Genomic DNA, 27,559 nt, shown 5'->3' with positions numbered 1-27,559 from the left:
TCCCCCTCGCTGCCCTGGCCTCGTGTCCTCCTCCCCTGTCCTTGCTCCTGTTGTTTTGGGATTTGTTCTCCCTGTTGTGTTCCACAGGCAGAGCAGGGAGCCAGGAAAAGGCTCCTGTTGTTTGCTGGGTCATACAGGGGTTTATTCACATTCCATATCCGGCTTTTATGGTTCTGCTCCTGCTTTTCCCTTGAGTGTCTCTGTGCTCTTTGTTTTGCCTTCCTTGCTGGCTTTGCAGCACAAACCATGGGTGCTCCACGCTTGCCAGACTGGACACCCCTGCAGAGGTTTTTTGTCACGTTCTGTATTTGGGGTAAATATTCCAAGCCCAGGAGGGGTAGTTCTAATTTCGAAATCCAGATTTTCAGCTGAGCTCCACATCTTAAGAGCTTGGGGACTGGAATTTCTGCCTGTGGTTATCTTGGTCATTAAATATTAAGTGAGGTTGTTCCTGCTGGAGGGTTCATCCAAACACTGAACGAAGGCTCTGAGCTGTCAGGGGAAGGGGCTGGGGGCTGCAGAGTGTTCAGGGATGGATACTGGACCATGCTCAGGAACACTGACACTGCTCAGATGGATGTGGATGATGCTTCTGTGATTCTGTCACTCAGCTGTGGCTGCCTTTAAAAAGGCAGCATTGGGCATGAGCTGTGAGAGCAGAACTGGGGGGGTTGGACTTCACACCCGTCTGCATTAACACTGCAGGATCCTGTCAGGAGCCAGCAGCTGCATCTTGCCTTGGAAAAGCTGCTGGCTCCAGGATCCAGGGCCTCAGCTGCATTCCAGCTGGGAGCAGGGACACAAATGTGCTGGGGCACAGCGAGAGCTGTCTCTCCAAGGGCAGCTCAGGGCTGGAGCCGTGGGCAGGAAATCGGTGAGCTCGCAGCCTCCTCCTTTCCCTAAGTTCCAAATACTGCAATTCTTCCTCCCTCAGACAGAGAAATGCCCCAGGATGGAGGGTCACAGCCAAAGGAGCTCAGGGAAATAGGACAAATGCAATTAGAAAAGCCCTGGCCCTGCTGCCTCTCCAGGGACCTGCTGGGCACTCGCCAGCACCACTCAGGAATACACTTAGGAAGCTCTTCCAGCAGCCACCGCCCAGACGAGATAACAGCATTTCCCCTTCTTCCTGCCATCCCTGTTCCTGCCATCCCTGCTCCCTGGAGTCTGCAGGGAGGGGGGTGCTGCAGCTCACTCACCAGAGGCAGAACAAAAACCCACTGGGCAGGGTGTGCCTGTCCTAGAGCAGGCACAGCTCCCTCCCAGATCCTTCCCAGGGGGTCAGTCCTGGTCAGCAGCTGCTCCCAGAGCCCATGAGCACCAGACAGGGAGTCCTGGGAGCCAGGAGAGAGCACTGGGCCCAGCCAGGCCAGGACAGGCAAACCTAATCCTGCTGCATCCATTTAGGGAGTGCAAGGTTTGTAAATTGTCTCCTTGAGAAACAATGGAAGAGAAACGTGCAGTTCTGGGGACTCCAGGCTGCAGCTGCAGATGGTTTCCAATTGGGAAATTCCCACTGAATGTGCAGAATCAGGAAAAAGGGGGTTTATTTTAATTTTCAGTTGATTTAGAGCCTTTAATCTTTGTCAGGATAGGCAGTGATGCCTCTGGCTTAGTGCCACAATTCCTGTGCCAAAGGCTGCCCAGAGCCCCCCCAGCAGTCCCAGCCCTGCCCAGGGTGGGAAAAATGAAGTTGCTGAGCAAGAAAATGTTGGGATCCATCCAAACAGGGGAAGCTTGTGAATGAGCAATGTATGAATGCTGCACATTAAATGTGCCCCAGCGCATCTTTGCCCGTGTTGGAGAGGAGGCACTGGGATATAATTGGTTCTTGGCTGCTGCAGTAATCCCTTGGGAATAGCACAGCTAATTAAAGCCTAGGAACTGGTGACCAGCAGCTTCTCCTCTCTCCCTGGCTGGGGCTGTGCTAATCAGGGGCAGGGAGATCCCAGGAAGTTTTGTGCTAATCAGGGAGGGAAGGATTGGGCTTCAAAGCTTGGTGCTTTGTCAAATCCTGAATATCCCAAGGGATGAGCTGGGGGGGATTTTGGATCCTGCTGGGCTGTGCTGGGCCTGTGTCAGTCCCACTGACCCTGCCCTGGAGTGTGGCCTCTGGCTGCCTCCCTTGGGGCTGGGGTTTTGGGAGAAAGAACTGAAAATGTGAATAGGGAGCTGCTTTTTTATCTTTTAAGAGAAGTTAAATGCTCCAAATCTTTGATGGGATGGAGGGAACTGCAGGTGTTCAGCTCCTCTGAGGGCCAGGCCTTGGGACTCATGAGCAGGCTCTGGAATGAGGCCAGGTTGGATGGAGCAAACTCATCTGTGGAAGGTGTTTCTGGTCTATAGAAGGTGTCCCTGGTCTATGGAAAGTGTCCCTGGTCTGTGGAAGGTGTTCCTGGTCTATAGAAGGTGTCTCTGGTCTATGGAATGTGTCTCTGCCCATTTCAGGGAGTGGGACTGGATGAGCTTTAACATCCCTTTCAGCCCAAACCATCCTGGCAATCCATGATTCTAAACCTCCATCCATCTGCAGCCAAAAGGATTAAAGTGTCTGAGGGGACAAACAGAGAAGTGAGAACCTCTGCATAAAACAGAGACAAATCCCAGAGTCAGTTCTGGTGTCAAAAAATGGAAGGTGTGAGCCACAAGTGTTCTGGAGATCCTGGAGGAAGTTCTTTGTAGGGAGAGGCTTAGCCCAGCTCATGGACAAGACCAACATTCCCTTTATTTCTGTGCAAACACCTCAGGGGAAAGGTCAGGTACTGAAAGGTTTTGTGTTTGGCAGGCAAAGGAAGGAGGAACAAAGGGGAGAGCTGAGGATGGATCACTCCAGCTGGAAAAGAGGCACATGCTGCTTACCAGGAGGGTGAGTAACTGCTGGAACACTTGAGCAAGGAGCTGTTGGGTTTAAGAGCACTTATATTTAAAAGATTGTGTTTCATAAAACAGATTTTTCCCATTAGAGGTTGTAAATCCAAGAAGTGTGACTCAAAACTCCCTGGCACTCCCTGAGTTGTGGCCATGGCACCAGGAGGAGGCACCAGTTATTTTACTGGTGGCAGCTGTGAGGACTAGTTTAGACATAAAAAACCACTTAAAAATCAAAAGCAAGATCCATGCACTTGTTCAGGATTTGGACAATTCAAAAGGACTTTCAGGCAATTAACTGGAGTTTTGCCTAGAGGGGAACTGCTGTGGTGGCAGACAACACCTGCCAGAGGTTTCTGCTCCAGCTGGAGAGTGGCACTGAGGAGGGAGGGATGACCTGGGGGGTTGAGTCCTCAGTACCAGCATGCCCAGCTCCCAGTGACTTTCACACAATCCAATTAAATGACAAACACTGATCAGCTGCAGTCCTGCTTCCTCTGCCCTTCCCTTCATTGGAAAACTCCAGGTGCACATCAGGCATCCTGCAGGGGACTTGCACAATGATTTGATGATGTGTTTGCACAGCAGGTAGGAAATTCAAAAGCTTTGTTTTGCTTCTATTTCTCAGAAATTCCCCAGTCTCCAGCTGAGAAGGAATATTTGCAGCTCCCCAGGCCTTCAAAGGGGTGAAGCAGGAGCAGAGTGGAAGGAGCAGAACTGCTGTCCTTGAAGCCCTGAAGCAGGAACAGGTCACTGGTGTAACTGGGCACAAGAGGCACCCATGGGTGAGTGACACTGCACAGTGTGGCCAGGGACAGGCACCCACTGGACAGAGCAAGGACATTTTAAATCATTTGGAAAATTTAAATATTAAAGCATCCAGGGTGGTTCCAAAGTGGTTCCAGTTTTGTCCATGCCAGGGCTGTGCTGGGATGCTGCAGGTGAGTGGAACCAGGGCCACCTCTGCTCTGCAGTGCTCAGGTTTTGGGGAAGATCATTAACATTTCTGCTAATCCCAAGCCTTCCCTGCAGAGCTCAGCTCTGGCAGCACAGGTTTCACAGCTCATCCAACCTCAGGCCCAGCTCTAAACTAAAACTAAACTAAAAATGCAGCAATAAAAAAAAACCTGCACAGCTGCAGGGACAAAAATGACATTAAAACACCAAACCTGCTGTGCCTGGAAAGGCTTTTCCTTTCAGTGAAAGGCTGGAACTCCTGAATTTCAGACACACAGAGACTTCCTGAAATGAATTGGAGATGACACCCAATAGCCAAGGCAGCCACTGCTAATTATTTAATTAAATCATGTACTGAAATCTGCATGGAGACCACTGCAGACTGTGCCTCCAATTAAACACTTCAGCACTGATAAAACCCAGGACAGCAGGAATTACAAAAGGCACCTCTCCAAAACCTGAATGAACCAGCACAACAGAACATATAAATATATATATCCATATATTTATATTTATATAAAGGCCTGGTTTGGGCTAGAAGGGATCTCAGAGATCATCTCATTCTAGAAACAATTCCAAGTCCTCAAGGTCCAGTTGCTGTGGAGACCTTCTGTAATCAACTCCTGTGGATCCCTGCAACATGAATGGATCTCAGACAAGCACAATTAATTTGAAGTTAACTTTACAGGGTGTGCAGGTAGAGAGGAAGGCACAAAATGTCACTGTTACCTTCAGAAAAATTAATACCCAGTAAATAAACTGCTGGAAGGGTGGCAGGAAGTTAAATGACTGCTGCAAGCAGGGCCAAAAAATCCATGAATGTCCTGCAAGGGGTTATTGGTGGGACCTTTAACCACAAACCCACCCAGGCAAGGAGCTCACAACCCAAAGAGCAGAAGTACCAAGCCTTTATTACAAGATCCATGATTCCAGGGCAGAGCTGTGTCCAGGGCTGCCAGACCCACCCAGCTGAGGAGGGGCAGTGCTGGTGCTACATTTCCCCATTCCCAGGACACCACCAGCCCCTGTTCCAGCCTCTGCAATTCCCTGAACTGCTGCTGCCAGCACTGAGTGGGCCAAACCAAGGAACTGCCTCTTGGAAAAGCCAAACACCACAAGGGAAGGGAAAAAATATATTAAAAAAAAAGAATAAATCACACAGTGGACACAGTTAGCACTATGAGAAGTTGAATGAGTTGCTTTACATCCACATTGCAAATAATTTCACAAGCTGGGAAATGAGTTTGCTGAGTCTCCTCTTCCCCTGGGAGTGGAGGGTGTTGGTTGGCTGGATCCTGGCATGGGATGAGCAGAGCCACACTGAATCCATGTTATCTGTTGTTGTTGGGGTTTTGAACAAAATTGATGGAGTAGGAGCCAGTTGATGAATCCTGTTTGATCTGGAAGTTCTCTGTTGACAGGCCAAAGGGCCGCAGCACCAGATTGCCCAGATCCTTCAGTTTGCCTGCAATGACATTCCAAGGGAACACTGAGAGCTGAGCAGAGGGAAAACTCCATGGAATGACACCCAGCTGCAGCCAGCCCTGCTGATTTATCCACCACAGGTAAATGCTGAGGAAATCTCTGCATTTTGTTCATACTTAGGCTCTTAGCAGGAATTAAAAATCACTGTTAAATATGCACAGAGTATGAGAGTTAATAAAGTCCTGTCAGTATAAGGATCACACTGATTGCTGACTCTGGGAAATGGATCTTGTCACACAACTAAAGCACATCTTTTAACAAAATCCTGTATAGAAATCACAGAATAGATGAAGTGAAACAGGAAGCAGAGGTAACACCTCCACTGCTGGCTGAAACAACCACAAAGGAAGGACAGGGCCAGTTTTCAAAGAAAACCATTCTTTCCCTCCTGCTTCCAATGCAGAACTGTAGATTTCCCAAAGGAAAAGCAGAAGTTTGGACAAGCTGAAGCCTTCTCAAGGTTTGCCTCCCCAGGCTGCACCCCCACCTTCCCCAGAGCTCCCACCTGCCCTGTCTGCCTGGCAGGAACTGGGAAAGCCTTTTCCAGTTGCAGGGAGCTGGATGGTTTTTCCATGAACACCCCCTGCTGCCCAGCCCAGCACAGATTTGGGGCTTTATGACAATTCCAGCAGCACATCCCAGCTCACCTTCCTGCTCTCCCCCTCCCCTGCAGCCTCTGGGGCAGCCACACTGAATTAATTGTTAATGAGGCAGAAGAAAGCCTCGGCTTTTCCGGGCACTGCAGCCCGGAGCTGCTGCTGCTGTCCTGGCACACACAGAGCCAGCATTGTGGGGAAGCTCTGTCTCCTCCTCCCACAGCTCCTTTCAGCCCTAAATTAAGGGCTGGAGTGAACTGCAACCCCCTCCTAAAGAAAAGCTCCCTCAGAGCCTGTGCTGGGAGGAAGGAAAAGGCACCACGTGGAGCTGGGGCTCAGCTGCAGAGGCTGCCCAGCCTCCAACATTCCCTGTCCCCAAGCAGGGTCACCCTCTCCTCCCTCTGCCCTTTTTCTCACACATTTTGCTCTTTTTTCTTTCTAACACACCCCGTTTATTTTCCACCTGCAACTCCAGCACGTTCAGGTTCTTCACCAAAGCAAATATTATGGAGGTTAACAAGAAAACAGAACTGTAAAAAATCAATTTAGGGCTCAGAAGTCTGTGATTCATTACTCACCTAAACTGCAATTCAACACCCTATTGAAAGAGGCAGATGCAGGAAAAGATTACTCACAATTTACATTAAGATGTAACAGCCAAAATTAATTGCTATTCAGTCTCTCTGGCAATAATTCTGGCTTAGTTGCTGGTGTTAATGTGGGGTTTGGAAGTTGAAAAGCTCCATCTTGCTTGTGTAAAGAATTCTTTTGGAGAAAAGACAAATTTCCTGATGAGGTCTCCTCTTTGTGTAACTTCTTGTATTACCAACATTTTTAAGCAATTAAAAGAGCAAGGGCAATTCCTTCTCCCTTCCCTAAATGGTAAATGAGGACTGAACTGTAGCTGTAATTTGGTTCTGGTTTAACTTAAAATCACCTTGTGCAGGGTTGGGGTTCAGGTGCAAACACAACACAACTGTCAATAGAAAAAAACCCAAAGAAACCCCATGATTCTTTAGGCACAGAGCCTAATAAATACCTTTGCTGATCTCAAGTAGGTGGAAAAATCTCTTTTTGGCAGGAAGGCCCAGGTGAGATGCTCTGGGCCCCAAACTGCTGAAACCATTCCAAAGCTCCCCTCTCCTCACACCCTCTCCCCAAAGGAGTGGTCCCAGATATCACAGTGATTATAAAAGTCTCTAAACAAGACTGGAAATCATTGGCTTTAAGGAGAGAAATACAAAACTCCCCAGAAAATGTTCACATCCTCTCACAGAGGCAGGGAATGCTCATGGAAGCACAGAGGGAAAAGTCACTGGGATTTGAAAGCTCCTTCCCAAGGCTGCTCCAAGCCCAGCTCTCTTTGATGAGAACCCAGGGGTCACTTCATCCTGAGCAAACTTCAGTGGCAGCAGAGCTGATCAAAACATGGAAATAACTGAAATATAAATGCCAGCCTTGGGAAAGGGACACACAGCACCAGTGGGCTCAGCTTGGCCACACAACAGGATTTTTCTGGTGACATCAACCTCAGCAGTCACATGGGCCACAAGGCAAATCCAGCCAGGAATGTGCTCTGGGTTATTTACACACCACACTGCACAAGGGGCTCAGCCTGTGACAGAAATGAGCTGCAGCCCTGGGAAACAGGAAGCACACTTGGGAAGGAGGAGGATGCACTCCATTTATCTGGGTTTGTTTGTACACAGCTCCAGCTCCACGGCACTGGGAGGTGGTTGGGCAACCCAGGGCTTGTTTGAGTAGAAAGAATAAAAGCTCAGCAAAACCAGGACAGGCCAATTCCCTGCCTGAGGAGCAGCTCCATGTCCCAGGGAGGCAGAGCACAAACTGGGACATTGTTCCTAATTTCAGCTCGGTGTCAGTGCTCCTGGAACTATCAGGATGTCTCAGGTCTGGAATCCAAGCCAGGCACCTGAGCTGCCCCGTGGGAAGGCAGAAATGTCCCCCTGGCTCTGCCTAAGCCCTGTCCCCCAGCTCCAGGCCAGTGCCACCAGCCAGCTCCATGCTGGCACTGGGAAATGCCATCAGAAAGGGTGGGAAGGTGGGAAGAGCTTCAAGTAAATTCACTGTACAAGAGAACATTACAAAGGAATCTCTGAACAACCACATTTCTCTTCTCCCACTCCTTCCAGAACTCCCATCTAAGCCCCCTCCAGGGCTTTCCCCTGACCCCAGACAGAGCTGCAGCAGTTTGCAAACCTTGGGAAGTGTTTCCTTCCTCCATGGCATCACCACTGCCTCCCTCAACAGCACACAGGGAATCCTGGCACTCTCAGGAGGAGCTGCCCACATTCCTGACCTCATTTCAAGAGAATGTTTTATGGAAACCCCTCAGTTTGTGTGGCAGCAGAGAGCTCAGGCAGAGCTGAGCTCGACCCCCTGTGATTTAACCTGAGCTGTGACAATCCTGTCCCACATGAAGCTGGGGATAGCACAGGTCCTGTGCTGTCCCACCCTGCTCTCAGGCTGCCCCTCCAGCTGTCTGAACTCCCTGTGTGACATCACTGAGAAGGCATTTCTTGCTCCAGAATCCCAACAGAAAGTCTGAAGTGGTTCCCAAAAGCCCAGTTCAGTTTTGAAATCTCAACAGCCACTTTGAAAGTATTACCACTGTTAAAAGAGATCCCACCTAGTCTGACATCCAGGAAAAAACCAACAGTGCAGAACTGGGGTTGGATTTACTATTCCAGTCAAATCCCTTGTGATTAGTGAGGCCCTTCAGAGTTCAGCAAAGATCAGAATTATTTTCATATTACTTTGTGCTGAAACCCATCCCATGTCCTACCCATGGGCCTGATCCTTCTGGAGATTTTCTGCATTTGTCATTTATTTATAGCCCCATCACCCTTAACCTGCTTTATTTGGGGCTTGCTCTCAGCACAATGGGGGAAGCAGACTCTGATCCTGTAAAGCTCTGCAAAGCCTCCCTGACACTGCTAGGTCAGAGCAGAACAAAGCCACAGCAGATCAGAGGCTGCAGAAAAGAAATTACAGGAAAACATCAGCATAACCTGAGAGTCTCTTCTTCCCAAATTTATCAGGAATCAGTGTGAAAGACAGGCTGAGTTTGTTTAACCTGATTTTCTGCAGAACTGCCAAGCACTGCCCTAGGAATTGGAATTCCACTCCTGGTGCTAACCCTGGCTAGGTCCAGTTCAGCCTCCAACCAAACAGCAATGAAATGCTGAATAAATCAAAGCAAACATGAACACTTGGAGCTCTCTGGGCTGGAGGTGCTACAGAAAGAATCACATTTATTTCTTCAGCCCCCAGATCAAACATCCCCAGTTATTCCAGCTGGGAGAGTTCCTTTAGGTGCAGGTTTAGTGAGAGCCCTGGTTTAGCCCTTTCAGGGGAATGTTTGTTCTGAGGGTTTATTTGCAGTTGGGTTGGGTCTTACATATATCAATATAAAATTGTTTTAGAAGGTTTTTAATTTTCTTTTTCTAAATGGAACTCATGGCTTTTTCTGCATGGGAGAATTCCTTGTCTTCAATTTGCTGTAGGTGAAACCAAGCAACTGAGAACTACAAAGAAATCAGGAGTTTTAACACTGAACAAATATTTCCTTTCAGATTTACCTCCTTTAAATTTTATACAAGAGATTCTATTCATGCATTTTTTTCTAGTAGATCATGAAGGTTTTTATGGAAGCACATACTACTCACCCAACATTTCTTTCTTTAATTTTTCATTCCTCTCCTCAATTTGCTGTGGTAATCTCTGTGGAGAGAGAGAGAAAAACTGGAATGAGATCCCTGCTTTGAGTAATGCTCCATTTTGGACATGAGCAGTGACAGAGACACAAATCCTGAGGTGCAGTTCCTGCTCCAGGACATTGCTAACCCAGGGACTCAGCATTTCCCACTCCAGCAAGGTCCTCATGGACACCCATTTTTATCTGGAGTCTGTGATACTCATCCCAAAGTACAGCTGCTGCTGGGAAATCACTTCATCTGCCCTAAAATCCTTCAAAACCTGTGTGGAAGCTGAATTCCTGAATTTCACAGTTACACACCTGTGAAAACCCAAAGCTAATATTGCCTCCATATAATGAAACTTTCTGGGAAAGCAGCAATGGGATGATCTGACCACAAACCATGATAATTCCAAACTGTTTAGTCTGGCACTGAAAAAGTCAAAAATAACTGAGGATTGAGATCAGAAGCCCAGCTCTGCACTCCTGAAATACAAACCAAATCAGGAATCAAAGAACTATTGTGCATTTTGTATTTTAATCTGTCATTTAACAGGGTCATGACATTCCCTGGAGCAGTGTGAGATCATTCCTGTGGGCAGGGAGGAGGAAGATTTGCTCTAACTGTGAATGAAGCCAATTTGCAGATTTTCTTGAGGCATCATTTTCATTGCCAGTGAGGGGGGAAGGATCCTGTGATATTCCTGCAAAGCAGAGACACTTTCACCTTAAACAGAGCAAAGCTTCTCAGCCTCCTCCAGGTCAGAGATGTAACCAGGTATGTGGAGTCAACAGCTGAAACTTGGGGGGGTTTATTGTGAAATTTAGAGATTTATGATGAATATTTGAAAAGTGTAGAATTATAGCTGTCAGGATTTCCTTACCAGGTTTTCAAGAAGGGAGTTTTAAGCTTCAGTCTCAATAATTGGCTTCTCCCCTCAAATCTGACAAGGACCAGCTCAAGGCAGAACAGAGCAAATGCCAGGGCAGGGTCATTTGAGGGCATTTTCTCCAAAGGGCTCTGCAGCCAAAGGCTGTGCCTGCCCAAGGGAGGTCAGGGAGCAGCAGGGGTGGAACCCCCACCCTCTGCACTGCCCAGGCCCAGAAATCAGCAATAAACACTGATCACTCTGAACTGGACAGAACCAGCCACCCCTGAAGGGCTGACTCAGAATCCTGGATTATCCTGAGTGGGAAATCACCACCAGGAGGATGCAGTGCAGCTCCTGGCCCTGCACAGACCCCAGAGCATCCCTGGGAGCAGATCCAACCCCCCTGGCAGCTTTGGGCTGTGCCCATTCCCTGGGGAGCTGCTCCCAGCCCAGCTCCAGAGGCAGCAGGTCCTTTATGGGAGCTCAGCTGCCTGATGGGATCACCCCTCACCACCAGCAGCACTCACACAGTTAAGCAGAATATTTTCTGCCATCAGTGCAACTGATCCAGTCCCCCAGGAAATCATTCCAGGCAAGGTTTCTTGCCTAATATGCCATAAAAGCTGTTCCTAATCTGTCACTTACAACACCACAGTGTGGGGAAAAGGGGGGCACAATCACTGCTAATGATTTATTTTCCCAAATGGAGACTTAAAACAATTAAGCCTTTCAAAAAGATTTTTGTAACAACATATTCAAGGTTTGGAGACAGATTTTCAGGTGATGCTCATGAGGTTTTTTCCCTTCTGAGGCAGAATCCATTGCAGGTTCACTGGTGTGAAGCTGAACTAAAATAATGATAAATAAGTCAGGCCAAAGTTCACTGCAAGGCTTAAGCTTACCATGCAAGCTTCTCTGGCTTGATGAACTGATGGGTCTTTTTCTAGGACTGCCTTATAATCTTCCAGAGCTTCATCTAATTTTTCTGTTTTTTCATAGAGTTCTGCTCTCCTCAGCAAAGCTCTGATATAGTGAGGGTCTAATTCCACAGCTGGAAAACAAAAGCAAAGCTCAGGACTGAAACATTTCTCCACCCCTGAAATGAATTCTGAAGTGTGTATTACATTTGTAAGGTGTCCTCAGAATGTAAGTCAGGATCAGCAGAGGCCCAACTTAAAGCTAAGTCAGAATTCAGAAACAGCTGCTTGGGACAGTCTCATGCTCATATTTCATTTAATGTCCACAATCTCTCACAGATGGAAGTGATTTATGATCACAAAGCTTTAAAATGTGCAATCCTATCCATGCAGGGATCCTAAGTGATGCCACAGAAACGTTCAGGACCTGCAAGATATTGCAGGTTTTGTGTGTTTGGCAAGTGGCTATTATTAGATTGCAGCTAAAGTTAAATATCCCTCCAGACACACAGCAGGGAAAATCAGCCTTGCCACGCTTATCTCGGTTCAAGTGGAGACAAACTCCAGGAGAATTTCTGGAGCTCCTCTGAATTTAATATTAAACAGTGCAGGCTGTGCTGGGAATGCACAAACAGTGATTTCAGCTCTGTGAGCTGCACAGGAGTATCCTGAGAGAAGCTCAGCTTTTCCTCCCCTCACCCCCTTGGCAGCTCAGACTGAATGTTAAACCCAGCATAACCTCCACATGGTAATTCCTCAAGAATTCCTTCAGCCATTTTTCACCTCAGAAACTGGGAATGGGAAAGATTTCATCACAGAAACAAGGAAAAATTTCATCACAGAAACTGGGAATATGAAAAATTTCACCTCAGAAACAGGGAATGTGAAAGATTTCACCTCAGAAACTGGGAAAGATTTCATCACAGAAACAAGGAAAAATTTCATCACAGAAACTTGGAATATGAAAAATTTCACCTCAGAAGCAGGGAATATGAAAGATTTCACCTCAGAAACAGGGAATGTCAAAGATTTCACCTCAGAAACAGGGAATATGAAGGATTTTTCATCACAGAAAGAGGAAATGTGAAAGATTTCACCTCAGAAATAGGGACTATGAGGGATTTTTCATCACAGAAAGAGGTCTGTCCATTTTACAATCCCCAGCCCATTAAAACCATTAAAATGGTTCTGGGGACAATTAAATCTCAGATTATCCAGGTAAATATTGCCGTTGATTTCCTCTGTTGGACAAAGGCAGTGGCACAGCCAGCAGCTGCAGGTGCCTGAATTGCTCTGCTGTGCTCAGTCCCTGGGGAGTGGCAGGCCCTGGCAGCTGAAATCTCCCTGCTCAAAGCACATTGATTCCCTGTGAGCCACTGCAAAATTCAAGGTGTTTTTCAGAAAGCAGCAGCTCCAGATCAGGCAAACCCCAGAGAGAGAGGCCAGGGGGGATCTGGTACCTGCAGGAGCCCTTGGAGCAAGCACAGCTCCCATTTCTGAGCAGGCACTGCTGGCACACAGCCACTGGATTAGTTCTCTGATTGGTAATTTGGATTTTTTTCCCCAGCTGTCACAGGGAGTTTAACAAACACTCGAGGGTGGGTGAGTGGGTGGAAGCAATAAAGCAAAGCACAGCTGAACTGATTCCACCAGAAGGTGCAGAGAGAGAACTCTGCAGGGCAGGAACAGGGGAACATAAGCCCTGGTGACAAAGCAAAAGCTGTGCAGGAAAGGGACTTGAGCGTGCTTTTAACTCTGTAAAGGCTCAGAGTTGGTTGGAGTCTGGGATTAAACCAGGATTTGGGGAGGATGGCAGCTGGAAGTGGGGTTGAAATCACAGGTGTGGGAAACAGTTTCCACAGGAAAGGCTTTCCTATTAAAAACAAGCACAGACTGCAGCCTTATGGTACAAGAGAACAGAAAGCAAATTACTGCAGACAGGAAAGGTTTGACAGACATTTTACAAAATAAGTAATACAAATCAGGTGTTTTCTGTTCCATTCTTTAAAGACTCATGCTCAAAATTACAGCTCTGCAGTGAAGGCACTGATTGACACAATTTATGTATAAAAATCTGCCACAAGAGCAGCACAGAGAGAAAAAAGTACCTTTGGTGCAGTCACTCAGGGCAGCCTCTGTCTTGTCCTAGAACACAAACCAGTTTTAGTTAGACTGAAGTCATATTTGTTCATGTCCCCAGCCCTGGTGGCACTCAGGGCTCTGGGCAGGGTGGGGATGGGGGCACAGCTTGGGCTGCATGGTCCTGGGGGACTCTGATCATTTCATAACTGCATTTGTGCCACAGAATAAAAGCAACACTCACCTGTTTCATTTTGGCTGCAGCTCTGTTTGAGAACAGAACAGCCCTGTCCTTCTGGAAGCAGGCTGGGCAGATCTGCAGAGCCTTGGTGTAGGACTCTTCTGCCTCTCCATAGTCTGCAGAGCAACAGGAAAAAACCAAACCAAACCATTTATTTCCAACCACTGAACTCTATGGCTGAGATTCCTTTGGAAACAATTCTCAGTATCAGCTGGTATGATACCAGAATCAGCTGCTCTCAAAGAACACCACTAATCACATAAATACAATCAATTATTTTAAAATTGACTTAATTCTGCCTATAAAAGCAGGACTACACTCCTGAGATGAATGCAACCAGTGCAGCAGGATGTGGATGCAATTCCCATCCCTGAAATTGTTTCCTCTTTGAGCAGGGGTGGAATCCCTTTGGATGAAGTGAAGAAGTGCTGGAAGCTGTCACTGCACTGAGCACTGACACAGCTGCAGGGAGCTTCCGTGGCCACATCATCTTCACTTGTCTTAACCATCAGAGGGGTTACCAAGGAGAGGCCAGGGGTGAAACTCCAGCCACACTCCAGCCCTGGGGCTCTCCTGGGCCCAGCAGGTCTCTCCTGCCCTCTCTGATCCTTCCAGAGCTGCAGATCATTCCAGGATTGTTCCCTTGGGACACAAGGAGGCTCCTCAGGGCACAGATTCCTTGCCTGTGTCCTGCTGACTGAGGGAAGCAGGAACCTGCATTTCCTGCTTTCTCTGGGAATCCTGCACCCACCAGCAGATTAAATCAAAGGTTTGACACAAACTACTCCCCCCCTTCTGTTTGTTCATTAAAATCAATGTGTAAAGGTACAAGACAGCTACAGAGCTTCAATTCTTTCATCAATTCTGAGCACAACCATCAGTCCAACTCTGAGCCCCAGGGAAGCTTTTTTTGATCAGTAAAAGGAAACCCTGGCTCTTGGAGGGCAGTCCAAAATCCATGGGTTTGTATGTAAACACTCAGCTTTCATGGAAACCCTGCTTTAGTATCCAAATCTTTGGGATTTAAACTCTAAAGGAGGTCTGGTATCTCTGTCTCTTCTCTAGAGCTGGATGAAAAATGGAAGAGGTGATAAAACCCAACAAGGACAGTGTGAGATCTCCCCCAGGGTTTTCTGCAGCACCACGGTGGCTCAGCACTGATGTGAGATTCTCTAACATGCCCAGGGTGCTCAGAGATGATTAACCCACCTCCTTTCTTGAAGTGCTCATTTCCTTTCTCCTTCAGCCCCGTGCTCTCCTTTCTTCTTTTCTACAAAAGAGAAGACAATGTCTCAGAGCATTTCACTGAAATGAACAACTAGGTCAGCTGCACTTCCAAATAAAGTGTGGAAGAACAAAACATAACCTGAAGAGTTTTAACTCTGCCAAGATCTGCTTGTAGACCCTGTGACATGAAATCCTTTAGATATCCATGAAACACTGGAGTGGAACAGCAAGGCAATTAAAAAGCTCCACTTCACAGCCACCAGGAAGCAGGGAGAGCATCCATGGAGAATTCCATGCTTTAAACCAACACAGGAGCTTTTAGCTGCCTGTTTGCTTCTCCTTTCCAACTCCATTTAATTCACTCACTGCAGGTCAACTGTGCAGAATATATTTGAAATGTAAAGTCTCCAAAGTTTTGCTTGAAATAATTCCACCTCAGCAATTCCAGTTATTTTCAGAGATGCACAAGGAAAAGGTCCAGGCTGAGAAAGATTTCAACCCTGAAAGATTTCTTAGGAGAAGTAAGTGAACCCCCAGGAGCAGGTTCTTTGTCCAGTGAGAACTGAACATGTGAGCAGAGCTGTGTGTTCAACCATGAACATCTTGGCACAAGGGGAGGCCAGGCTCAGGCTCTCAGCCTGTGACACACAAAACTCAGGATGTCACCGAGCCATCCCTTCAACCTGGCAGTGCAGACAGCCCTGAAACAAAGCAGGGCAAGGCAGCAACATCCCCGAGCTCAGGAGTCATTCTGTGCTCCAGAAACCATCCTGGAGCACTGATTGTTCTCCCAGCACACAAAGGACTTCAGTGGAGGTGTCTGGAAATGACAGATCACTGAGCAATTAAAAAGCCAACAGTAGGAAAAGGAGCAGTTTCCTTTCCTGCAGATTGTGTGAATCAAGGATTAATGCAATTATCAATATCACACAGAACATCTCCTTGGAAACAGCTAAATATAGTACAGAGTGTGGAGCACTGCAGCAGCTCCCAGCTCTGCCAAGGAGCTGACAAACAGCTCCAAATCCCAGGCTCTTCCTCCTGCCTTTATTGGCTTTGGGAATTGATTCACCTGACCACTGGCACCACCTCGGGAACAGCTCAGCCTCAGGGGGAGGACACTGAGCCAGGACACAAAATTCCACAGCAAAATCTCATCTGACCCCTCTGATACATGCCCAGCCCTACCAATGTTCCTGCTGCCTATCCAACAGCTTCTCCCAGACCCTTACTGCTCACATTTCAAAGAAACCCCACAGAACACAGGGCAGACAAACCATGCCCAATTATTCAGGAAGTGTCTTTGCTCAGGCAGGGCTGACAAACCCCCCAAGTCCTCCCACAACACCCCAAGGGACACACTTGGTGCTTTCTCACATGAACACAGAAATTCCACCCTTCAGAAATCCCAAATCCTCTGTGAAATGCAGAACTCTGCTGTTCAGCACAGGGACTGTGGAACTGCTGCACCTCAATTTTCAAGGGAGCAGACAGAAATTCCTGCCTGGACCCCACAAAAAGGAATTTTTAAATATTCTGAAAGGTGAAAAAAGGGTGAAAATGATCCCAGCATTTTGTGGCCCTGAACAAAGCAGCCCCATCTCAGCACAGGGCAGGCCTGAGAGGAGGATCCTGCAGGGGAGATCTCCACACACAGCCCTCAGTGAGGGCAGGGCTGCCTGAAACACAAACCCCACTGACTTCATTGCTCATGACCTATTTAAAGTGGCCTTTCAGTGCCACGAGCACTCTGTGCTGCACAGGGTTCAGTTACAGCCCCACAAGAATGAAAGGATTTCTGTCATGAACACAACTACAGCATGCTCACACCAGTGCTGAGGCAGAGCCCTGGAATCAAGGGATGCTGGATGAAAAGTTTCACCTGCATTATCAATATTTTGTTTCATTTAATCCAAATCATTAAAAAAATATTATGTCATGCATTAAATGCTAATATAAAAATGGTTTGCAGCAAGACAGCTTCAGAAGAATAAGCTTTATATTAAAAAAAAGAGTAAAAGGAAAAACAACAAAGCAACAAAGCAGCACTTTGAAGAGCTCTGTGTATGATTTTGTAATTTATTCAGCTCCCTGCAAAGCAGCACTGCTTCAGAACTTGCACTGCTGTGAGAGCCTGACCAACATTTTCAGCACATCCCTGGTCTCACTTCCACACTGAGTGTCCAAAGTATTTTTTAAAAGGTGCAGTCTGCAGGGTACCTCCTACATCAATGGGTTTGTATTTCAGGTATGACTGGCCAAGAAGCAACATCTAAAAGCCAATTCCTCTGACTTTTCCACCAAATGTAAAAGCATGAAAAATGGATGAGCCCCTCTCATGCTAAAGGCACTGCCCTGCAAAGCAGGCTGGCTGTGAAATAAATCCATTATTTATCCCTCCATCCAGACATTCCTTTCACACAACAGGGGAAAGGCAACTCTCAGAATTTCCATTTCAGCTGGCCTGCTCCAGGGGGGCTGGGAGAAGCTGCTCAAACCCAGGGAAAATCCAGAGCACTGACAAGAGACAGCTCTGCCTTGAGGATGGAGAATTCCCAGCAGCTCTCAGGGACCCCAGGGAAAAATCCCAAGTGACACCTGAAGGGATTTGCACAGATTTGGTCCAGAACAGCCAGGGAGTTCCTTTCCTCCCTCCCTCCCAGGGAATTAGGTCAGCCTGGATCCTGGGATACTGTGCCCAGGAGGAGCCATCCTGCCCTGGGGCTGTCACACACAGCACAGCTCCCCAGCTCAGGGCTTGCTGCTCTTCAATGGCAGCAAAATCTGAAATGTTTGGGGTTTTTTTGTGAATTTTAATAATGCAAAGATGACAAATTCCATGGCAAGCACTGATTGTGATGTGGTTTAAGTATTTTTTAAATATTTTTTTTAAGTAACTGGTGCTGATTCTTACAGGATCTGGTTACTGAATTCCAATCCCATCCTCAGAAAAAAATCAGAATTTAACCCAAACCTGCCTGGCAAAGCCAGGGCTGCTGGAGATGATCTCAAGTCATGACAAGGGACAGCCTGGCCTCATGACAATAAAGAACAAACCTAAATCACAGACAGCTCCTGCACCTCAGGGTTAACAAGAAAAGCATGATATAAAATAGAATTTGATAGAATTTATTTATAACTATAGAATTAGAAATAAATCTTATTTGGATATTAAATGTAATTTTTATAATATAAAGCATTAGTGTGCTGTTAGAGAAAACAGCAACCTAAACATTCCCTGCTCCCTTGGGAAGGGAGCAATGCAATGGAAGGGCTGGCAGTGAAATCCTGGAGCAGCCAGTGGGAGCTGAGGGAACAACAGCCTCACTTTGTGACCCTGCCTCAGCCTTTCCTCTGGCACTGCCTGGCCTTGGACTGAGCCCTTGATTTCCTTCTGCTGGGAGCTGCTCCTGGCTCCAGTTCTGGAGACATCCACAGTGACCCTGCCCCTCACAGGCCCTTGGGAAGGTCACCAAAACCAGGGAAATCCAAACTCCTGCAGCCAGAGGGGAAACAGGAATTTTAACCAGCTCAGGAATGGATTTCTCACCTCCCAGTGCCACTTCTCACTCATTAGCAGCTGTCTGCTTCCCCCTGCAGTTTTGGGAAGCTACTGCTCTATCCTCAATCCAAGGGTTTGGATTTCAGTTTAAGGTTGGAGTCACCCCAAAATCCTCTTTTTTAAATCTTGAAAACACCCAAAGCTGCACTTGGGAGGTTCCAGGGCAAGGGCAGGGATAGACCTGGCCTGTCCCTGCTCCCTGGGATCCCATGGAAAAAAAACTCCACTCTTTCTCCTACCAAATCACCAAATCCCACCAACCTGGAAGCAGCACTGGCAGACAGGGAAGGAGGTGACAGCTCTGCCTGGCCAGTGAAGCCCAGCCTAAGTGTGCCAGTTCCTGAGGGACAGCAGTGCCACCACCCTGCCTACTCCTGAGGGACAGCAGTGCCACCACCCTGCCTGCTCCTGAGGAACAGGGACAGGGAGCTGCCCAGAAATGCAGCAGCACATCAGGCCTCCATGTGACAGGAGCAGCCTCTGCCACAGAAATGCACAACTGAACACAAGACTCAAACCAGACAGCAGCACTCAAAGGGACATGAAGGGAGATTTTTTTCCCCCTTCCTATTAAACTGCCACTCAGCAACAGAGTTTTGTTTGTTTAAAACTCAAAGAATTATAAATCACGCAGGGAGATTATAATTCCAGCTTTTATTCAAATTCTTCTCACCAGCTCTTCAATTAATGACTCCAGCAGATACAGATTTACTGCTCAAATGTTCTTCTCCAGGCTTTAACTCAGAAAATGGAACAGGATGTTTTATTCTACACAGAAGCTTCCCTTTATGGAAAACAATGGGATCAACCCAAAGGCACGGGGAAGAAAGGAAGGGTGAGGAAGGTGCAGCTTAAAGGAAATGTCTTCACTAAGGAAATGTTCTCTAACATATCCTAGAGCCTGCAGAGAACAGGGGGGTTAAAAAGGAAATTTTACTGTTTAGCCCAGCAAGAATCTCAGGTATCACTCAAAAATCCTATTTCAGTTCTACCACATTTGTACAGAGCTGCTCACAGGACACTCCTCAAGAATCTCCTCGTGCCTTGCTGACACAACTCCTGCAGCCAGGACAGGAATTGTGATTCCAGCCAGCTGGAGGGCACATGGACAGGCCAGAGAATGAACTGCTCAGGAGGAATACTGGGTATTTATTGGAATTGATAGGTATTTATTGGAGTATTGGCTACACAACACAGGGTTTCAAAACCAGAGCTTCCCAGGCCAGGTGCTGAGGTCCCTGCTACAGAACAGGACACGATGGAGGAGCTGAGGGACTGGGAGTCCTGCCCTGGATCAGCTCCTCATTAAAGGCTGTCCCTCAGCAGGACTGAACAATGACCCTGCAACAGCTGCTGGGTGTCCTTGGATTCATTCTGCAGAGCAGCCCCACGTCAAAGCCATCACTGCCACTGACAGCCAGCCAGAAAAATCTGCTTGGAATGCATCAAAAGCAATTTGCTGCTCAGTGCCTCTGCTGAGGCAGCAGCAGCAGCCTTGTGGAACAACACCCAGACCCTGTAAAGGTGAATTTCAGTCCCTCCAAAGCTCAGAGTGAAAGCCCAGCCAAGGAGCCAGGCTCAGTTTTAAGAACAATTCTCACAGGTTTGTGTCTTAATATCCCTGCAAGTTCTCATTTTGCTTCTCTGTGCAGAGAAGATTTCTTAGGGCATCCCTGCTGTCTCCCTGGAAGAATTCCTGCTGTTTAACATTAGAAATCTCACTGTATGGGGCTCTTGAAATGTAATTAGAGAAAACACACAATCACTCTGAGCTCTGCAGCAGCCTCTGCACAGGTGAGAGTTTCCACTCTGAGCTGCTGCAGCCTGCACAGAAATGCCCAGAGCCAGGAGCAGAATCTGCCTTTGCATCTCCAGAATAAATGAGAGCCTTTTCCTCCAGCCCATTACTGGAGAAATCACAGCACAGAGCTGAACACAACAATGGGCTCTGCTTACAAAAACCCAACCTGGGAAGGTGAAGCTCCACAAATTTGACTGGAGCAGGGCTCACATCCAGCTCTCCTCGTGCCCTGAGCCCACAGTTTATGGTTGGTGCTGCAGCACCAGTTCCTGGGGAGTTTTGTTATTTAGACAAATCAAATCCATCTCCCCAGGCTGCTGTGTGATGTCTGCTTTGAGCTGCCCTGGATCTGAAAGCACAGCTTGATTTCCCTGTGAATCACTCACCCTGAGGTGTGCCAGCACAGGCTCACAACAACCCAGCAAGGACTGCTGAGAGGCTGCTCCCCACCCCAGCAGCCAAAAAACACTTCTGAGTATTTCTGTCTCATTTCCTGCAGCTGCAATAAAAATACATTTAAAAATCACGTTGCCCTTCTCAAAGAAAAAAACCAAAACAAAACAAACCCTTTTGACACATTGGAAGGTTTAAAAAGCTCTGAGTAATGAATGTACAGCATTGTTTTCAGATTGGGACTGCAAGACTTTTTCTTAAAAGCTGCAGCATTTAACAGAATCTTTTCCAATCAGAATATACAGAATGTTTCATTTTAAAAAATAAATTAATGGCCATCAGTAGCAAGTATAAAGAGGAGAGCTGGAGCAGCAATTGAGGAGTGACCTGGCCAGGGGGAGATGGTTGGAACAAGTGTCTGAGCTCCTCATTCTGCTCTGCATTCAGAGTTCTGCAGCTCTGCTTGTATGAGAAAAAAACCCCAAACCTACACTTGAAAACCTGCAACATTCAGAAATCTCTCCATGGAACATAAAAAGCTGCTGATCAGTTCTTGTGGTGCTGGTGAGAGACAGAACCCCTCAGTTTGGGTAGCTGAAATCACAAACCACTCTGAAGGGCAGAATTGCTCAACACCCCTGGGAATAAACCTGCAGGAAGATGAGAGCTGCAGCTGCCTCCAGCCTTCCTCTGAGGAAACCTTCCCAGTTTGAAGCAGTTGTTGTTCTGCACTCCCATAGCCCCTTTCAGTGGAGTTCCACAAAGCTGAGTGCCAAGATTCAACTTTCCCAATTATTTTGGTCATTTGACAGCAGGCAAAGATCCATGTGCAAAATGAGATGATTATCTAAAAATACACCCAAACCAAGAACAGCACGAAATTTAACACAGCCAATTGCCAGCCCTGCTGCTCTTTTTAGAGTTCTGGAACAATTTCCCCTCAGTTTGTAGCAGTTTTTCTCTGAGGCTCTCAAGTCCCAGGCTGGTGCTGCAGCCCCAGTGTGACTCATGATGACAGTGCTCCTTATTGCACAGGAATAAACACAAGGAGAAAAAAGGGACTGTTCACTCAGACTGGAAAAAACCCAAGGGCAATGAAATGATTTTTGTGTGTGAGGAGGTCAAGGAAGGTGATTTCTGCCCTCTGCTCAACACCTGGGAGATGCAATTGGAGAATGCCAAATGGCAAAACCCCCAAATCAAACAAACTCCCTCCTACAACAGCAACAAAACACTGAGTTCCCAGAGGGAGTCCAGGGGAGGCCCCCAGGATGCTCAGGGCTCTGCAATAAAGGAAATATTAATTAAATATAGGACAAAGGTTTAACAGCAGGACAGTTAAACAGCAGCACAGGGAACCAGAGGGGCTGTGCCAGAGATTTCCCTGGCTCTGGGTAAGTGCTTGGAGTAAAATCCTCCAAAGGATGCACCAGAGCAGCTCCTGGCATTCCCACCCCTCTACTCTGCATTATTAAATTACAGCTGGCAGCATCTTCTGCCCATGCAGAGCCCAAAGTGAGACAGAGAGCCAAAGGGACTCCCACCAGTCCAGGATTACTTTCAGTCTCACTCCTACTTCAAGCAGACTCTCTCCCATGTTGTCCTTCCCCACTATTGCTTTTCCACCTCAAGGAGCTTCTGTATTAACACAAAGATCCGTTCTACAGATGAAAAACTGCATTTTTCTCTTCCCTGCTGCAAGGTGTGACACAATGCCCAATGTGAAAGCACTGAAAGCAAACTCTCCTACACACTTAATCTGTTTTTGTTTGATTAAAACCCAAACAATCCACAGGGATCTATTCAGATTGAATCCTAACTCTCTGGATTCCCTAAACCAACCTTTCAGGAAAGAGATCCTGAAATCTGCTGAGTTTTGGAGAAGCACCTTGCAGGCACTCAGGGGAAACCAATGCATGCACAGACAGCAAACAGAAGGGAACAGGGAGAGTTCTGCTGCCTGTAATCTCTAAGTCACAGCCACCTCACTGCTCAAGGCACACAAAATCTGCCCTGGAATGTCAGGATTAAGAGCAGCAAGGAAAGCCACAAACATTTGTTACCTAAAAGAAGGGATTTAACACAGTAAAACCAGCCACACGAGGGTTCTAGAGGTGCCTTTGTGTCAGCCCCAGCCCACTGCAAACACTGAGGGCACACAGATCATTCCACACCCACCACTGGTGCTTTGCATTACCTGCTTCTCCTCCTCTGGCATATCTTTCTCTAGTTCTAGCAAGTACTCTTCATCTAGTTCTGTCTGCTTCTTTGAGCTACTCCCGTCATCCTGAACATTCCCTTCATCATCCAGCACAGCTCCTTTGGCCTCAAAGGAGTCCTGACAGTCATGGAAACATTCCTCTGTGGGATCCTGGCATGGGGCACTGCCACTGCCACAGCTCTGGGGGTGCTGGGCATCTCTGGGGCCAGGCTCTGCAGACTTCTCATCTGACAGCTTCAGGTGATTCAGCAGCTCCTCAGGTGCACTTGCATCTTTAAATTCTTCCATGCTGGGCTCCTGGGAGGGGGATGTGGAAAGGAGAGTGACACTCAGTAATCATCATTTCAAACACTTGCCAGCAAACAAATCCCAGCATCTCAGGGTGGGTGAGGCTGGAAGTGACCTCAGGAGGTGCCACCTCCTGCATTCCCAAACACAGGGCCCAGGGCTGTGTCCAGACAGCTCCGAACACCCCAGGGAGAGACTCCAGCCCCTCTGCTCAGGGCTGGGCACTGCCCAGGGCAGCTCTGCCTCCTGTGCAGGGGAATCGCTGGGCTCAACCCCTGCCCGTTCCTCTGGTGCCACTGCTGGGTCCCGGGGCAGTGCTGCCCTGCTCTGCCTTCCCCTTGCATATTTACACACATCTAAATGTATCCAGTATTTCATTCCGCGCATCCACGTTCACAAATCTTTAAAGTGCTCCAAAGTACTCCTGACATCCCTAAGGGAAACTCGCATCTCTCGGGGCTGGGGCAGCTTCCCCTCATTCCACGCCCGGTGCAGGGACACGGGGCCGGGCCAGTGCGCCCGTGAGAACGGGAATTACCGAGCTCAGATCCCCGGGACCCGCCCGGCACAGCCCGGAGGGACCGACCCCAAACACCGCCCCCGGCACAGCTCGCCCGGCGCGGACCCTGCAGCCCTCCCGCGATCCCCGAGCCGCCGTGCCCGGCTCGCAGGGCCCGCAGCTGAGGGGATGGTGCAGAGCGGGGCCATCGCCCCCTGTCCCGCCGGGCCCGGCCCGCACCCCCCGAGCCCGCACTCACCTGCACCAGCCGCACTTCCGGCTTCCGGCTTCCGCCACGCCCCCTGCACGGGCACCGCTTCCGGTACCGCCAGCCAATGGGCGAGGGGCGCGCGTGGGGCATGCTGGGAACTGTAGTTCTGTCCTGTGACATCAGGGAGTGCACGTGGGGGCAGGTGAGGGAGGGCGGAGGGAAGCAGGTGAGAACAGGCGAGACGAGGGGAGGACAGGTGAGGGCAGATGCCTCGTCCTGCCCGTGGTCACTTTCTCTCAGTGGTGTAAATCATTTCTGTCCATGTTGGATCCTTCAGGCCCTGCAAAGCCACACTGAGGTGACCCCAAAGCTTCTCTCCAGCAGAGCTGCTCCATCTCCTGCCCATCCCGGCCTGGCTCCAGCAGCTCCAGGGCCTTGCTGTGCTGCCCCAGGTCCCTCTGTTCCGTGTCTCTCACCTGAGGGGCACAGTCCCAGTTCCTGCTGCCCACTCTGGGATCAGCCCAGGCCCTGGGGTTCATTTTTCCATGCCCAGCTCTCCCCACCACCACTCTCCATCTGTGCATCCCCAGCCCGGGCTGACCCCAGGAATTTGCCCCGATCCAGGTGCAGAAGCAGCTCTTGGCTGCGGCAAACCCCATGAGATTCCCGGGACTTGCTTCTCCCCGATGAGCATTTCATGTTTACACAGCTCAGAAATATGTGGGTTTTCCCTGGGACTTTGGGATGATCCTCCTCTTGTCCAGCCTCACAGCCCGTTCTGCTTTCCTACAACATTAAAGGTGTTAAGGTATTTCCAATCCGAGCCCAAAAGGAAGTTTGAATTATGCAGAGGATGGAACAGCACCCTTGGATTCAAAGCCAGAGACTTGGGAGGTTTTACACTTGAGCTGTTCTTTAGAAATTCCTAAACACTGCTGCTTACAGATTCAACACGATGCCCACAAGGCAGGGGACAATCTGAAATCTGGAAAACACCTTCTCACTGTTTATTCCAATTATTGAAGGCAGGATATCCCAGTTCTCCCGCTGCCCTAAGGGACATAAAAGGCTGATTTATGTAAAACCCAGGGACTGCAGCGGCTTGGAGGATTTGTGACTCCCCACCACAGAAATCCCATAGGTGGCGATGTTGGATTTTCCAAGGCAGGTCCCGGTCTTTTTGTGTGAAACTGGTTTTAGTGAAATCGGGGCTGGAGCTGCCCCGTGTTCCAGCAGAGCAGGATTGGACTCTCAGGAGAGGGACAAGTGTTGCACAACACCTCAGGCTCCAGGCCATATGTCAAATTTACTTCTCGGGACAGCGTTTTGATCTTCACAGTGAAGAAACTAAAGCTCAACAAGCAAAGGAAAAATAATTACTGTTTTCTGGAGGTCAAAGAAAGTTCAGCTTCTTCACCAGAATGAAACGTTTGCACACAAGTCTCAGTGGAATCAAATGATTGTGCTTCCCAAAGTACATTTTGAAAGGAAATTGTGAAATAGGCAATTAAAGGCTTTTTAATCACTGCTGTAAATTAAAGTTCTACTACATCTGCGTTTTAGACTGACTTATTAGAGAAACGGTGACTGATTCTTATTAATTTTGAATTTCCATTCTCTTTTTCTCTATGTTTTGGCTGGAGTGCTATGAAGATTATGGGAATTGTTAGACAGGGAGCATGGTCTTCATGTATTTTGTCACTTTGTATTTTGTCATAAGAAATTTGTATTTTGTCATCAGAAATTCCCAGATTTCCTTTCCCTGCCTCCTTCCACTTATGTGGAAGTGGAATTTTGGCTATTCTGGGAAAAAGCCAGGCCATGGATTACAACTGAGTAAAAATGTAATGTAATTTTCTGCTTTCACCCAGGCAGGAGAGCAGAGGGGTGCAGGGGTTCCTGTCCCTGTCATCCTGACATAAACTGACATCATAACCCTGCTTTTCTCCCCAGGGACACTTGGTTTATCCCCTTGGTTCAGCTCCAGCCCAAACAGACAAACAGGTTTTCCTGGGATCCTTAAATCTAATGATGGAATTGCAACCTTTCAGTCCCCAAAAAATCTCAGTGGGTGGAAACATTTTTGGGTTCATTGACATAAAGCCAGTGTGATGTGTTCCATGTTCTGCAGTGTTTCTCTGTGACCTCCCCAGGTGTTTGTGTGAGGCACCAGCCCCGTGCTCCATGTCCTGCCCTCCAGAATGTGTGACCAGAGAGGAGCTGGGAGGAAGGGGAGCAACTCTTGTGCAGGCAATTCCAGCAGAATTCAGTGTATTCCCATGGGGATGAGCTGGTTTGTGTGTGGGATAAGGAACACTGGGTGTGAGCACATTTATAATTCCATCCTGTAACTGCTGGGATTATTTTCTGTGAGCTTACCCATCATTCCATCCCATAACTACTGGGATTATTTTCTGTGAGTTTACCCATCATTCCATCCCATAACTGCTGGGATTATTTTCTGTGAGCACACCCACCATTCCATCCCATAACTGCTGGGATAATTTTCTGTGAGTTTACCCATCATTCCATCCCATAACTGCTGGGATTATTTTCTGTGAGCACACCCACCATTCCATCCCATAACTGCTGGGATTATCTCCTGTGAGCTCACCCATCATTCCATCCCATAACTGCTGGGATTATCTCCTGTGAGCACAGCCATCATTCCATCCCATAACTGCTGGGATTATTTCCTGTGAGCACACTCATAATTCCATCCCATAAATAGTGGGATTATTTCCTGTGAGCACAGCCATCATTCCATCCCATAACTGCTGGGATTATTTCCTGTGAAGGGCAATTTTCTGCTCACTTGTCTGAGGTGAAAGTCAAGCACACAAGCTGAGAGCACTGAGCTCAGATGCTGAATGGAAAGTTTCTATTTTGACATTTTGCAGCCTGGAACTGTACTTTGTAATCCCAATGTCCTCTCCTCTCCCCATCACATTTGTAAAGATAATGGGAAGCTGCATTTCCAAAGAGCAAAGGATGCAGGATGCTCTCCAGCCTCATTCAGCTGGATTGATTTCCCCATAACTCTTCTCACAAATAAGCAGCACTTTTTGTGACAGCTGAGTGCACTGAAGCCTACTGGGTTTAATTTCTGTACAGCTGGGCTGTGACAAAGCTCCCTGAGCCATTCCAGCTGTGCCTCTCCACTCAGGGCTCTGGAGCAGCCCCTCCTCAGGGATGGAGCTCCACACACCTGGAGAAATTCAGTGTTTTGTGAACAGCTTCGGTGCTAAATGGCAGCAATTCATTTGGAGAGGACAATCTGTTTGCCCACAGAGTGGGTTCATCAGGAAGTCTGTGACTGAGCACAAAAAAGACCCCACCAGTGCCACTGCCACTGCATGTTCTGCTTGGCAAATTCATTCTGGCTGCACTAAAAAATGGGCTTGTCCCACAAGGCTTTATGATTGTGCCCTGGCCCAAATAGTTTTTCCTTTAAAGGAAAACATTGCATCAAATGGAGGACTAGCAAAAGGAAGAGGGTGGTTTGTACAACCCCTCTTTGGGCTGGCTTTGCCTGGTGGAGGTTGTAAAAGAGTCCAGTGGGAAAAATGAAGATATTTGGAATAGATCTCATGTGGACAAGTCAGGTGGCCTTGCAAAAGTTTT

At 47.9% G+C, this 27,559-nt stretch overlaps 2 protein-coding genes across 5 annotated transcripts in view; one reads left to right on the top strand and one right to left on the bottom strand.

The window, feature by feature from the left end:
• Window positions 1-14,934, top strand: part of PWWP2A (PWWP domain containing 2A) — a 40,259-nt gene extending 25,325 nt beyond the window's left edge. The window contains exons 3-7 of one of the 3 annotated variants that reach the window (XR_004419476.2): window positions 2,786-2,866; window positions 3,497-3,653; window positions 5,247-5,390; window positions 10,181-10,402; window positions 14,129-14,934. The gene's annotated coding sequence lies outside the window, so the exon portion shown is untranslated. Of the gene's footprint in view, window positions 1-2,785; window positions 2,867-3,496; window positions 3,654-5,246; window positions 5,469-10,180; window positions 10,403-14,128 lie in introns of those variants that run through there. The other 2 variants (XR_004419477.2, XM_033072823.1) reach the window with 2 other exon arrangements.
• TTC1 (tetratricopeptide repeat domain 1) lies at window positions 4,718-24,060 on the bottom strand. Of its 2 annotated transcripts, none has more exons than XM_033072827.2 (8): window positions 23,984-24,060; window positions 22,914-23,234; window positions 14,943-15,003; window positions 13,737-13,849; window positions 13,522-13,558; window positions 11,399-11,547; window positions 9,596-9,650; window positions 4,718-5,290 (listed from the first exon to the last, which is right to left on the bottom strand). In XM_033072827.2, exons 2-8 carry the CDS (start codon window positions 23,223-23,225, stop codon window positions 5,157-5,159), a joined length of 861 nt encoding a protein of 286 aa, XP_032928718.1. In that variant the 5' UTR covers window positions 23,226-23,234; window positions 23,984-24,060; the 3' UTR covers window positions 4,718-5,156. The 2 variants fall into 2 exon arrangements, with proteins under 2 accessions (XP_032928718.1, XP_032928719.1); XM_033072828.2 differs by lacking the exon at window positions 23,984-24,060 and adding an exon at window positions 23,764-23,788.
• Window positions 24,061-27,559: the final 3,499 nt, after the last annotated feature.

This window comes from Catharus ustulatus, chromosome 15 (genome assembly GCF_009819885.2).
Source record: "Catharus ustulatus isolate bCatUst1 chromosome 15, bCatUst1.pri.v2, whole genome shotgun sequence".
NCBI lineage: Eukaryota > Metazoa > Chordata > Aves > Passeriformes > Turdidae > Catharus > Catharus ustulatus.
This window is presented reverse-complemented; position numbering and strand designations above follow the sequence as displayed.

Bases quoted from the DNA above. Each gene is read 5' to 3' on its own strand.
- TTC1 (XM_033072827.2), bottom strand. From the start codon at position 23,225: ATGGAAGAATTTAAAGATGCAAGTGCACCTGAGGAGCTGCTGAATCAC. The intron at 11,548-13,521 runs GTACTTTTTTCT...TTTGTTTTCCAG, and splicing joins CCTGAGTGACTGCACCAAAG to CTGTGGAATTAGACCCTCAC. The intron at 5,291-9,595 runs GTGAGTAGTATG...ATGTCATTGCAG, and splicing joins ATTAAAGAAAGAAATGTTGG to GCAAACTGAAGGATCTGGGC.